The 11,969-nt window shown below is 40.4% G+C and overlaps 3 protein-coding genes across 3 annotated transcripts in view; 1 reads left to right on the top strand and 2 right to left on the bottom strand.

Moving 5' to 3' along the window:
- LOC111659517 (GDP-Man:Man(3)GlcNAc(2)-PP-Dol alpha-1,2-mannosyltransferase-like) overlaps positions 1-145 on the bottom strand; it is a 5,132-nt gene extending 4,987 nt beyond the window's left edge. Inside the window, exon 1 of the mRNA XM_023412499.2 lies at positions 48-145. Coding sequence (XP_023268267.1) covers positions 48-103 — 56 coding nt within the window. The 5' untranslated portion in view covers positions 104-145. The remainder of the gene's footprint in view (positions 1-47) is intronic.
- Positions 146-151: 6 nt separating this feature from the next.
- On the bottom strand, positions 152-2,022 carry LOC147818770 (uncharacterized). The gene is made up of 4 exons (XM_087175684.1): positions 1,420-2,022; positions 1,191-1,318; positions 889-1,098; positions 152-519 (listed from the first exon to the last, which is right to left on the bottom strand). Exons 2-4 carry the CDS (start codon positions 1,282-1,284, stop codon positions 392-394), a joined length of 432 nt encoding a protein of 143 aa, XP_087031810.1. The 5' UTR covers positions 1,285-1,318; positions 1,420-2,022; the 3' UTR covers positions 152-391.
- A 712-nt stretch (positions 2,023-2,734) lies between these two features.
- lcp1 (lymphocyte cytosolic protein 1 (L-plastin)) overlaps positions 2,735-11,969 on the top strand; it is a 26,190-nt gene continuing 16,955 nt past the window's right edge. Inside the window, exons 1-8 of the mRNA XM_023412496.2 lie at positions 2,735-2,893; positions 9,412-9,496; positions 9,652-9,800; positions 10,363-10,486; positions 11,041-11,173; positions 11,263-11,344; positions 11,449-11,614; positions 11,790-11,932. Coding sequence (XP_023268264.1) covers positions 9,427-9,496; positions 9,652-9,800; positions 10,363-10,486; positions 11,041-11,173; positions 11,263-11,344; positions 11,449-11,614; positions 11,790-11,932 — 867 coding nt within the window. The 5' untranslated portion in view covers positions 2,735-2,893; positions 9,412-9,426. The remainder of the gene's footprint in view (positions 2,894-9,411; positions 9,497-9,651; positions 9,801-10,362; positions 10,487-11,040; positions 11,174-11,262; positions 11,345-11,448; positions 11,615-11,789; positions 11,933-11,969) is intronic.

Here is an 11,969-nt window from a genome sequence, read left to right as displayed (position 1 = left end):
CTAGACCTGGTTCCGAGCCGGGAGAGAGCGGCTGAGGAGACGTTTACCTCATTAAGTCGCAGAAACACAGGGAGAAGTGGTGCTGGTGCTCGTGTCCTGCCATTTTGACAACACTACTGATGACGTTTCACTGCCGTCAGCTGACCCACAGCCCTCTCTGTGATTGGCTGAGCGTTTGTTTACCTGCACGTCATTGACACGTGACTTTTTAATTTTATTTATTTATTTATTTCAACACATTAAAATAAAAATGATGCAAAGGAAATATAATAACATTTAAGAGACATTTGGTTTATTTTCATTTCTATAATTTTGATATGAAAAATAAGAAAACCTACAAATTATAATAATGATAAATAAATCCAAACAAAATAATTGTCTGTCTTTCCACTTAATGGTGGTTCTGGTTCTGGTCCTGGAGCCAGGCTGGTGGGAACTGGGAGTTGTGCTGGGAGCCATTATGGTTGTGAAGGAAGTCGCTGAGGCAAAAGGTGGGTGGTGGAGCTTGGAACCGCACATCTGCCAAAATACAGACTGAACTGTTATTATTATTATTATTATTGTTGTTAATAATAATAATAATAATTTAAGAAATACATAAAAACAGGAGATAATACAGATTCATAAATAATAGAAAAACCAACAAACAAACTAGTAAATAGCTCTTACAGCCACAACTATCAGATCTGACAAAAACTATTTTGGTCAGAGGACTAAAATTAAATCAAAATCAGGGGCTAAAATTATCACTGGATCACCACAGGATGAACAGTGGTTAATAGAGGAAGTTGTTGATGCAGTACGTGATATCACTAGTGATTATTAATGTGTTAAAATGCAGCTGCTGGTTGAGTTATATAAATCAATGCCACAGAGCAGCAGATCAACCTGACTGAAGGAGCTCCAGCAGCTGGTTCCTGGGGCGGGTTCGTGTTGGTTTACGGGGGAAACCCGCAGTGATTCTGTCCGTCAGTCGTTTGGAGGCGACGGGCAGCAGAGGTGTGGGTGGGGCTACCCTCGGTGCGGGGGTGTCAGCATCCTGCCTGCTGGGTCCCCTGGTACCTGCGCCGCCTTGATCCAGGGGCAGCGGCTGCATCACTGCGGTGAAGAGTGGTGACACCAGTAAGTGAAGTGGATGAAAGACTTGTTCTTGTTCACAGAATCTGACTGGATTATTGAGGTGAGCTCACCTGAAGGTCTGGGAGCAGGAGGGGTTTTCACAACAGGAGGGGTCCTTTTCGGGGCCAGGGGCCTCCGAAGAAGCCAGATGTGGTCAGAGGACATGATGTGGACTGATCATGTAGGTCATGTTGTACTTCTGAGAGTCAGGAGACAGGATGTGAAAGTACAGCAGAGTTTATTAATGTTCATATGAAGCTGCAAGGAAACACCAACAAAACTTCTCCTCTCTTCTCTGACCTCCTTTTCTCCAAATCCAGCTGTCGGATACTCGTTTGTCTCTGAGGTGAAGTGGAGTCAAAGTGTGAAGTCTCATGAAGTGTCGTGCAGCTGTGGAAGTTACTACAAGTTAGAGGTTTCACGCTGCTCCAGTTCAGTTCAGAGAGAAATACTTTTTTACTGCATTTACCTGCCAGCTGCTGTTAATACGACTTAACAGAGACTCTTCATACTAAATATATAATTAACAGATGGTGCAATTATATAGCTTAATCAATCACTAATCAACACCGTAGAGATTAGTTAAAATAGCAGGTTTGTTGTAAGATCAATTTAATTTAGTACAAATTATAGCACCCTAACCTTAGCCCTAACTAACCATAACCAGCTAACTCCGACTAACTAGTTGTTTGACTCGACTGAACAAATTAATCTTATTTAACTTAATATTTTATCAGTAAAAGGCTGAAGCTCGTTAATCAAATCACCCAGAATGAAGAAATAATAACAATCTTACTTGACAGATTTTTTCTTTTCGGTTTCTCTTTCAACAGACAGGCTCCTTAGCAACGGCCATAGCAACTGTCAACTCAAACACGTGTGTGTGTGTGTGTGTGTGTGTGTGTGTGTCCAGCCTCCGGACATGGAGGCCTCTTTACCTGTCTGTGTCTCTGCCTTTTGATCTGTCTCTATATACATGTCTGTCTTCACCTGTCTGACTCTTCACTACCTGTCTGCTTACCTGTCTATCTAACTGTTTACTTAACGGTACCGTTCTGTCTCTATATTTACACCCTTGTTTCTAACTAGGCTACCTGTCTATCTCAAGCTTCGACTGGCATCTCCAACTACCTGTCTGTCTCTAACCACCTGTCTGTGTCTCTGCCTGTTCATCTGTGTCTGTCTTTTAACTACCTGTCTTTCCACCTGTATTTCTTCAAAATAACTTCCTGTTTTTTTGATTGTTTTCCCTTGTGTCCTCCCAGCTACCTGTCTGTCTCTATATCTCTATAGCTTCTTTATCGACCCGTCTGTCTCTCTGCACACCTGTCTCTCTGGCTGCTTGAGTAGATGAATAAACCTCTTGATCAGATTATTGAGTCTGAATGGATGAAGTGGATTTGGTTTCTATTAACACCCCCACTCCTGAGAGACCTAAACCTCCCACCATCACAGTCCCGCTGACCCCTCTCAAACCCGGAAACATGTCACCAAAATTCCTTCAGACCAGGTTGCGAGGGTCACCTTGCCTTGAAGCCAGCGTGCATCGCCATATAAAGACAAAACCTTTCATTCCTGTTTCTGAAAGCGTTGTGTTGTCACTTCCTTCCTCGTAGATTTGAATACGTGCGTTGTCGCCCTGCTGTCGGTGCCTGTTGAGCAGCGAGCAGCACAGCAGCCACACGGACCAACTGAGGAACAGAGAGAGCGACAGAAACACAACAAGTAGTCCTCCACGCCCAGACATCACCAGCCTCCTCGCATCACCTCCCGGGTAAGGAAATATGAGTCCATGTGGCCTCCGAGCCATGCGGGTGTTCCCTGAAGGCATCGTGGTGGCGCGAGAAGCACCTGAGAGGGACTTTGATTTATTTTATTCTTGTTTGTGTGAAAGAGGAAGTGTAGAAAATACAAAGAGGAGAAGACAGAGTGTGTAACTGTGTTTGAAATCCACTGCTGTTGCATTAACTCTTGCTCAGACTAAATTTTCATAATCTAAACCCCGAGCTTCCGTCGCTGCTTCAACTTCTTGCTGCTCCGCTCGCAAATCATCCAGCTTCATAAAACAGCACCGGACAAACAAACCTACATTGTTTATGTTGAAAACTTTGTGAGTGTTTGATTTGAATCATTCAAACTTGTGTAAATGAGAAGAAGAGAGCAGTTAGCGGCAGCGCGAGGCCTGCAGGGGAACAGAGGAAGAAGAAGTTAAACCACTGCAACGAGCTGAAAAGGAAGTTTGTGGTTAGCTTCACTTCAACTGCAAAAAAAACTAAAAAACCCAGCGACAGGATGAAGAGAAGCTCAGATAGTACAGAAGATAGATACAGAAGAGTATTTCATTAGAGTTGAATCTCTTCATGTTGGTGGATGAAGGATGTGGAGCTGTAGCAGATCTGGTCAGGGGAACTCAAGCACGTGTCAGTCATGCTAATGAGGCTCAGCACATGCAAATCCCGCGGCGACGGCAGCGACCAAGGCCGCGCTGCTCAGAGAGGATCCCTCTGGTAGTGCAGAGCTTTGTCACATGACTTGGACTAGAGTCATGAATCTGGTGTCTCTATAAGACTCACAGTGATGTGTGACTTTAGCTTTATGATTTTATATCTTCTGAGACCACTTTCGCCACTGTGTCTTGTCACGTCATGATATCTTGAATCGCCACATTCAGATGTAAAGACGGTAAAAACAGGAAATACTCTGTGTGTTTAGTGAATAGCACAAACCAACGGCCTCTAACTCAACAAGAAAATACACACAACACCGAGACACAAACGATGATACAGTAAAAACGCAATACAATGACAGGACCATGAAACAGCCAGCAGCAGGTCTGTGGGTGAAGAGATCCACACGTCCATCCCCTCAGAAAAAGTCCAAATGAGGATTTACTAAAGGGCGCCTTACTTACAAAGTGGTTCACCTGGTTAACGAAAGGTAACGAAATGATGTGACAGTGATGAGATCTTATCAGCTTCTTGTCTAGTTTTTTAATTACTTGATTACTTTTTAAAACTAAAACACACACACCTAAAAAGATCTTGTTATTACGTCATTTCTGTAAATTTACTGAACTGTCACTTTGTTCCTCGTGACTTGTGTGAGGGAAACTTTGATGTACTGATGGAACAAGTCGTGAAGTTAAGAGCGTCATCGATCTGACGTTAAGGCAGGTGAGAAGAGGACGAGGACGTTGTCGTGTGGGGAGGAGAGGAGAGATCTGGCCTGATTGACTCGAGTTAAACTCGTGTGTAAACTGTTTCTCTGTTCGTACGTAAAGCTCATATTAAAGAGCACCTTCACCTGATTTCACCTGTTGGACTAAGACAAAGTGAAGACAGGTTTCTTCCTTCGCACCTGTAAAACAAAGACTTTGTCCCACTTCTGGATAAAGCTGCTAAACAACACTTCACCCGTGATAAAACTTTGTGGAGGAAGCCAGTCTGCAAGTCCAGATGTAAGAAGACATTTAAGTTGAAAATGTAGAAAAGTTGCTGCCTTGTCTTGAGTGGTAGTTTGTGTCCTTGCAGAGCAGTTTTTAGGGATTATGGGAGAGAAGCATCATCATACAGGGCTCTGCCTTCTTAGTGACATCAGGCTACTGCCCATCGAGCTCCATCAGCTTTGTCCTCTGTTTTAAGACCTTAAAGCTGCATTACGTGATTTATTTTGTACCACTAGGAGGCAGAAAGACTCACTGACCCATCATGCATTTGGAGTTGTGTTTCTGGTCACTATTCCCTCTCTTTTAGCTCTGGTTTGGTCTCCAGCAGCTCCTGAGGGAAATATCTGGCTCCCAGAAGCTAAAGATGATGCTAAGCTTGTTAGCTGCTGTAAACAGTCTGAGGGACCGTAAACAAGAGCTAACAGAGGTAGCAGCAGTAGCTGTTGATTCTCAGTGGGATCAGCACTGCCAACAACACTTCTGCATTACTCAGAGAAATTTGACTCAATATTAAAATAAAACAACAAAACAACCTTTAAGCATTTTTAACTTTGATACAGATGTGAGTTACAGATAAACTGATGGATTCATCTTCCCATCACACATTCCCATCATCGTCACCTGTAACTCCTTCCTCTGTGTTGGAAACAATTTGGATGAAGAGAAGTTTTCTTTTGTTTTTGTTGTTTTGACGGTTTATTTACATAAAAACAAACCTCCATAGTTCCACAGTTAGTTCCTGTGAAAACATCAGAGTCTGGCATCAGGCCATAGGAGATTTCTCACCAGACAGGTTTGAATGCAGGGATCTGTGAACTTCATTTTACTATAGCTGCGTTTCCAAGAGAGAATATTTGTTGTTTGTTATCTCTGGGAACCAGTCAGCTCATGTTCACACAACAGTAGCAGATTCAAACACACTTTAATTTGCATTTTCTTTTCAAGATGTTCAGGAAATTTGCTTAAAATTTGTGCCACATTTGGATGGAAGCTTCCCTGGTGGTGGTTTGATTCCCAGTAAAGCCTGGGTGGCTGCAGGGCTGCAACTAACAAATACCCATTAATAACTTCACCGAGCCCAAAGCGACGTCTTTAAATGTCTCATTTTATCTAAAATATTCAAAGCACAGTGAAATAAAAGAGAAAAGAAACAGATCATCTTCATTTTAGAGGCTGGAAACAACAAATATTTGGTTTAAAGTGTGAAATGAATCTTTAAATTAATGGTGATTAATTTTATATGCATTGATTAATCAGTGAATCCTGTGCATTGATAAATAAAAATCGTTTATATGTTTATTTAATTGGATTTCCATTAGTTTCTGTAGCAGTTGCTAATCCTCTGCATGTAAAAAGATGTGCAAATAAAACATGAATTAACCATGAAATCCAAGAGAAAAAGAGAAAAATTAAAATAAAAAAAGCAGCAAATATTAATAAAATACAACCAAATTAAAAAAAACAGTAATTGGTTCAAATTCCTTGTTATAATATAAAAGAAATTAAAAGCAAAGACAAAAGAAAAAATAATTACAACAACACAGGTACAAGCTCACAACCGACGCTGAAGGTTGATAACTTGGACAGAAAAGGTGAAAGAGAAGCTCAGAGCAGCAGCTCAGTGACATCTGCACCTAAAGTGTCAGAGTGACTCATTCGGCCACATTTAGGCTCCAGGAGACGCAGAGCTGAATTCATCAGAGCCAAGTTTCATTTCTGCTTCTGAGCTGCAGAGACACTGAAGTCACTTCTCACTTCTGCCACGAGCCACGACACAGATAAGACGGACGTCCTTAAAAATAATCTCCGAATCTATGTACACGTCCTTTAAAACCTCATGTTTGATCTCATGAAGATAAACTTCAGCTGTTTTACATCAAAATTCGATTATTTGTGTTTTTTAAAACATTAGTATGAAAAGTCATAATTTTAACAACATGTAAAAGTGTCTGTGCTTCAGTGGGAGGAAGCGGGTGTTGGAGGTTTACCCAGAGTTCACTGTGGTCTGAGCAGCCGCCCAGTCATTCTGTCTTCTTCTATACTTTTTAAATGCTGATACATTCTGAATAAATCAATGGGGGGTTTGTTCAGTTCAGTTCATGTTTGTAGAGTTCAAAAAGTCTGAGGACTATTTTCTTTTTTTTAATTCATGTGCAGTGAATTAGTAATGTGTGTGCATGAGGCGTTACTGTAACAGCTGAAGTCGTAGGTTGTCACTGATGTGCCTGAATAAATACTGAATTATATAAACAAATGCTGAATTATATCAACAAACACTGAATTATATCAACAAATGCTGAATTATATCAACAAACACTGAATTATATCAACAAATGCTGAATTATATCAACACTGAATTATATCAACAAATACTGAATTATATCAACAAATGCTGAATTATATCAACAAACACTGAATTATATCAACAAATGCTGAATTATATCAACACTGAATTATATCAACAAATGCTGAATTATATCAACACTGAATTATATCAACAAATGCTGAATTATATCAACACTGAATTATATCAACAAATGCTGAATTATATCAACACTGAATTATATCAACAAATACTGAATTATATAAACAAATGCTGAATTATATCAACAAATGCTGAATTATATCAACAAATACTGAATTATATCAACAAATGCTGAATTATATCAACAAATACTGAATTATATCAACAAATGCTGAATTAGTTCCCTCATATTAAAATCATCTTGACTTCTCCTTCATTACATTTGTCTGTGCTTCCTCATTCTTTTTATACAGCTGTGATGCTGCATTGGATTTTACAGTGATACTGTCCAGTATCAGTGTTAGAGGGCAACAAATAGACAGAATATCATTAACTCTGACTTTACCCTCCAGCTTCATACAGACACAGGCAGAAATATATGAGGTGATGTTTCTCTTCTAAGTAATTTTTCCTCCAGCAGAGCAGGAAGTTTAATCGCTCATCTTGAAGCTCGAAGTCAGTCTTTGTGGTTTAAAATGTCCTCTTCAGGTCTTTCTCAATGCTGTACGTGTTTGTGTGTGTGTGTGTGTGTGAGCATATGTGTGTCTGTGTTTGTGTGTGTGTGTGTGTGTGTGTGAGCATATGTGTGTCTGTATGCGTGTGTGTGTGTGTGTGTGTGTGTGTGTTTGTTGGCACCAGTTCACATTTTACTCTACCAAATAAGGATCTGCAAACGCACAGTTAAAGTGAATCATGAGAAGCTGTAATAAAATGTCTGTGTCATGTGATCAGCTTCTTCTCAGAGTTGCTTCACTCTTCTTCAGCTGTTTCCTTCCTTCACAGACACAAAGCTCAACATCTGTGTCGAGCTGTACTTAACTTAACAACCACAAAATGATGGCTGCAATTCACTTAATATAACGTATAACATCTTGTTTTAGAGCTCAAAAATTCAGCCGATCAATCAGTCGATTGATAAGAATAATTTACTTTTTCTTGGACGTTTGAAGATGTCACCTTCAGTTCAGTTACATTTTTGACAATGTTTTAATGTTTCTTAGACAAAAAGAAGAATCTAAAAAGAGATATAAGATTAATATCATGTTGATCCAGTTTTATTGGAGACAGAGTTTGTTTTTCTTTAAAATGCTTTATGGGTTTTCATCCAATTAATCGATATTTACAGAAACTTCAGAAAGATGTTGATTTAAGCCGCAGTCCTGTGGGAAACTCAGTAAATGATCCTGATTTATTATTGATCATATCCACCCTCCATTATTACATCACTCTGGATGAAATCTATTGTTTGGATTCAGTAACTGTGACAGGAATCATTGGTCTCATTTCTATTTAATTACTTGTTTGTTATTTTATATGGAGAACCACAAGTGTCACGGAAATAAGTAATAAAAATTTCATTAATTAATAACTAATTGTACAATACAAATGTGCAGAAATAAATGTGTTTGCAAATGTATTTATTTATAATAGATATACTAAATTACAAAGTAATTAATTGTTGGATTTTTAAAAGAGCAATTATGAAATTAATTTACAAATCAAATATTAATCTATCAATAAATAGTTTAAATTAAAGAAAGGTTTATAAAAACAACATAAAACAGTTGATAAGTACATGAATGAACTCATAAGTTTAAAAAGAGGAAAAATTAAATTTAAATAACTGGATCCACAAAATGAATTAGGATACAGATTTTAATCAGGCGTTTAAAAGAGCAGTTTCCTTTTCATTTGCATGTCCATTTCCTCACTGCTTTTCCTCTTCCTAATAGAAATAATATCTGTGACACTTTGGGACTCGTGCTGGTGAAACAAGGTAAAAAATGCAAATCAGCCACGAGATGTGACGAGTCTCAGTTTTCTTAGATTAAAAATATTTATTCAGCGACTCCAAACATGAGAAACATCATATAATCTGATGAACTAATGATGAATCCCAGAAAAGTTTATAATTAATGGTCTCAGACACTGAGATGCTCCAATCTTCTCGATTGGAGCCATGAGTTATTAATAAATCCAGTTTATCAGTCATTACATTTACTGTATCAGATTATTTGTTAACTAACTTCCCTCCATACGTTTGTCCAGCAGTCAGAGAGCTGCAGGTTACCTGTGCAGGTGCTCAGATCTTATTACACACACCAATAACAAGCAGAGGAACACTATGAGTCTCTGTGAGACAGGAAGTGCCGCAGAAGCAGGAAGTGTTCGACCAGCAGAAGTGAGAACTGTCAGCAGTTTGCATCAGGAGATAAACATCTCTAGGTTCCTCCTTTTCTGCACCACTCAGTCTGACAGTCCCGTCTCGTCAGCACTGGACTTTTAATTTGACGGTGTTGTTTTTTTTGTTTTTTTTTGTCAGTTTCAGGTTCCCAACATGGCCGCCACCCCCGCGCAGATCTCTCCAGAGGAACTGGAGGAACTTAGAGAAGCTTTCGCAAAGATCGGTGAGAGAACTAAGAGTTTTCAGACGTGACATTATCAACACTGACCAGGTTGAATGTGCGTTCAAAAAGTGCGTCGTCTCTGGTATGAAAATAGTATTAAAGTTATGTTTTCTTGCTCCCTGTCGGTGACCTCTGACCCCTCCGTCCTCCTCCAGATGTGGACAACAATGGATTCATCAGCAAAGCCGAGCTGACCGAGCTCTTCAGAGCCGCTAACCTGGCGCTGCCCGGGTACAGGGTCCGAGAGATCGTCCAGGAGCTGACCAAGACCAGCGACCAGCTCTCCTTCGACGAGTTCACTCAGGTGAGGTCACAGGTCAAAGGTCACTGACCAGCTGATGGTTCGAAGAAGAAGCTGTTTCTTGAAATAAAAGGAAACTGACAACTTGTAGCTTAAAGTTTAATTTTAAAAATTTAACAATTCATCATCTGCCTGGACAGAATTGAATTAATTCCACATTTTCTCCAAGTATTTAGTTTATTCAGTTGGTGAAAGAAAATCACTCACCTCGTCTGTTCTCACGTTTAAGAATAAATATTCAGTAAAATGTCATAAACTCACTTTCTGTTTCCTTTTGAATGAAACTGTTTGTGTCTCTGATGAAATAGGGAAGCGGTAGGAGAAGTACTCAGATATTTTACTGAAGTAAAAGCACCAATACAAGAATGTAAAAGTACATCATTACAAAGTAAAAGTCCTGCATTCAAACTCTCCTACTTTATTAAAGTACAGAAGTCCCACCAGCTTCATGTGTTTGAAGGAACACACCAGACTGTTTCAGTGCAGACTGTAAATAACAACTGATTTAACTGATTTAGATCATTAGTTGTAATAATATTAATAAACAATGTGTCTCCACCTTCAGATCGTCCACAGCCTGAAGAGCAGCGAGGTGGCGAAGACCTTCAGGAAGGCCATCAACAAGAAGGAGGGAATCTGTAGCGTGGCAGGAACCTCAGAGCAGTCCGGCACCCAGCACTCCTACTCAGGTCTGTAGACACACACACACACACACACACACACACACACACACACACACACACACACACACACAATCAGACCAGAAGAGATGAGGTTAGATTAGATTAAAACCATATTAACGACATAGCGACACCTGAGCACGACTTTAACAGTAAGAAGAAGAACGACCAATGAAAAGTGACAAAGTGACATATATTTTTAATTAAAGCAAAAACTTGATGCTACAATTAATTTAAAGATTTAGAGAGAAATTAATTATTTTTTACTCAAAGTAAATGAATGAAGACGAACAGGAGAAAATAAAACACATCTCTCATTGATGTTTGATTGTTGCTGTTAAAATGACTGTTATACACAAAAGATGTTATAATGTTTATCTGTGTTTGAAACTCAATGAAAGTGGAAAAGAAAATATAAAAACTTCACACAGCTGGTAAACTCATTGATTGACATTCATTGATTAACGCAGGTTTTGTGGGGCGACGGTTGGGAGGTCAGAGGTCGGGGGAAATGGCCGACGTAGACGAGGAGTGATGTGACGTGGTTTTTCTTGTGTCCGCAGAGGAGGAGAAAGTGGCCTTTGTGAACTGGATCAATAAAGCTCTGGAGAAGGACGGCGACTGTAAACACGTTCTGCCGATGGATCCCAACAACAACGACCTGTTCACCGCCATGGGAGACGGGATCGTCCTCTGGTACTTTTCATTTAAAACTAATCGATTAATATCAAAGTCATGAGGGCTCATCAGCTGATGTAACGACCTGGTTTGATTTCTCCTGTCAGTAAGATGATCAACCTGTCCGTCCCCGACACCATCGACGAGAGAACCATCAACAAGAAGAAGCTCACACCTTTCACCATCCAGGTGAGGAGGAGGACCAGAGTGGTCTTCAGTCTGATCACACTGTTCCCTGCTCAGTCTATAAGCCCCAGTCTTTACACCCTGTGTCGTGGTCTTGGGTCTGACAGGAGAACCTGAACCTGGCTCTGAACTCGGCGTCGGCCATCGGCTGCCACGTGGTGAACATCGGAGCTGAGGACCTGAAGGAGGGCAGGCAGCACCTGGTCCTGGGTCTGCTGTGGCAGGTCATCAAGATCGGACTGTTTGCCGACATCGAGCTGAGCAGGAACGAAGGTGTGTGTGTGTGTGTGTGTGTGTGTGTGTGTGATTAAATCAGGTGTTTCTAATAATCTCTCCAGCGTGATTCACATATATATATTAGGAACATAGAGACTGAAAGCTGCAAAATAGATATATTATAATCTGTGTTTGTGTGTGTGTGTGTGTGTGTGTGTGTGTGTGTGTGCAGCTCTGATCGCTCTGCTGCGTGATGGAGAGAGTCTGGAGGATCTGATGAAACTGTCCCCCGAGGAGCTGCTGCTGCGTTGGGCCAACTATCACCTGGAGCAGGCCGGCTGCGGCAAGATCAACAACTTCAGCTCCGACATCAAGGTGAACACACACACACACACAGACACACACACACACA

Source organism: Seriola lalandi, unplaced genomic scaffold (assembly GCF_002814215.2).
Source record: "Seriola lalandi dorsalis isolate HSWRI2012SDOR001 ecotype SW California unplaced genomic scaffold, Sedor1 jcf7180002054482, whole genome shotgun sequence".
In the NCBI taxonomy this organism is placed as follows: Eukaryota; Metazoa; Chordata; class Actinopteri; order Carangiformes; family Carangidae; genus Seriola; species Seriola lalandi.
This window is presented reverse-complemented; position numbering and strand designations above follow the sequence as displayed.

What these genes read in the sequence shown, in the direction of transcription:
- LOC147818770 (XM_087175684.1), bottom strand. Translation starts at nt 1,284, where the DNA reads ATGTCCTCTGACCACATCTGGCTTCTTCGGAGGCCCCTGGCCCCGAAA. An exon ending in TCCTGCTCCCAGACCTTCAG is followed by an intron (nt 1,099 to 1,190) that starts GTGAGCTCACCT and finishes TCTTCACCGCAG; the next exon opens with TGATGCAGCCGCTGCCCCTG. An exon ending in GCTGGAGCTCCTTCAGTCAG is followed by an intron (nt 520 to 888) that starts GTTGATCTGCTG and finishes GTATTTTGGCAG; the next exon opens with ATGTGCGGTTCCAAGCTCCA.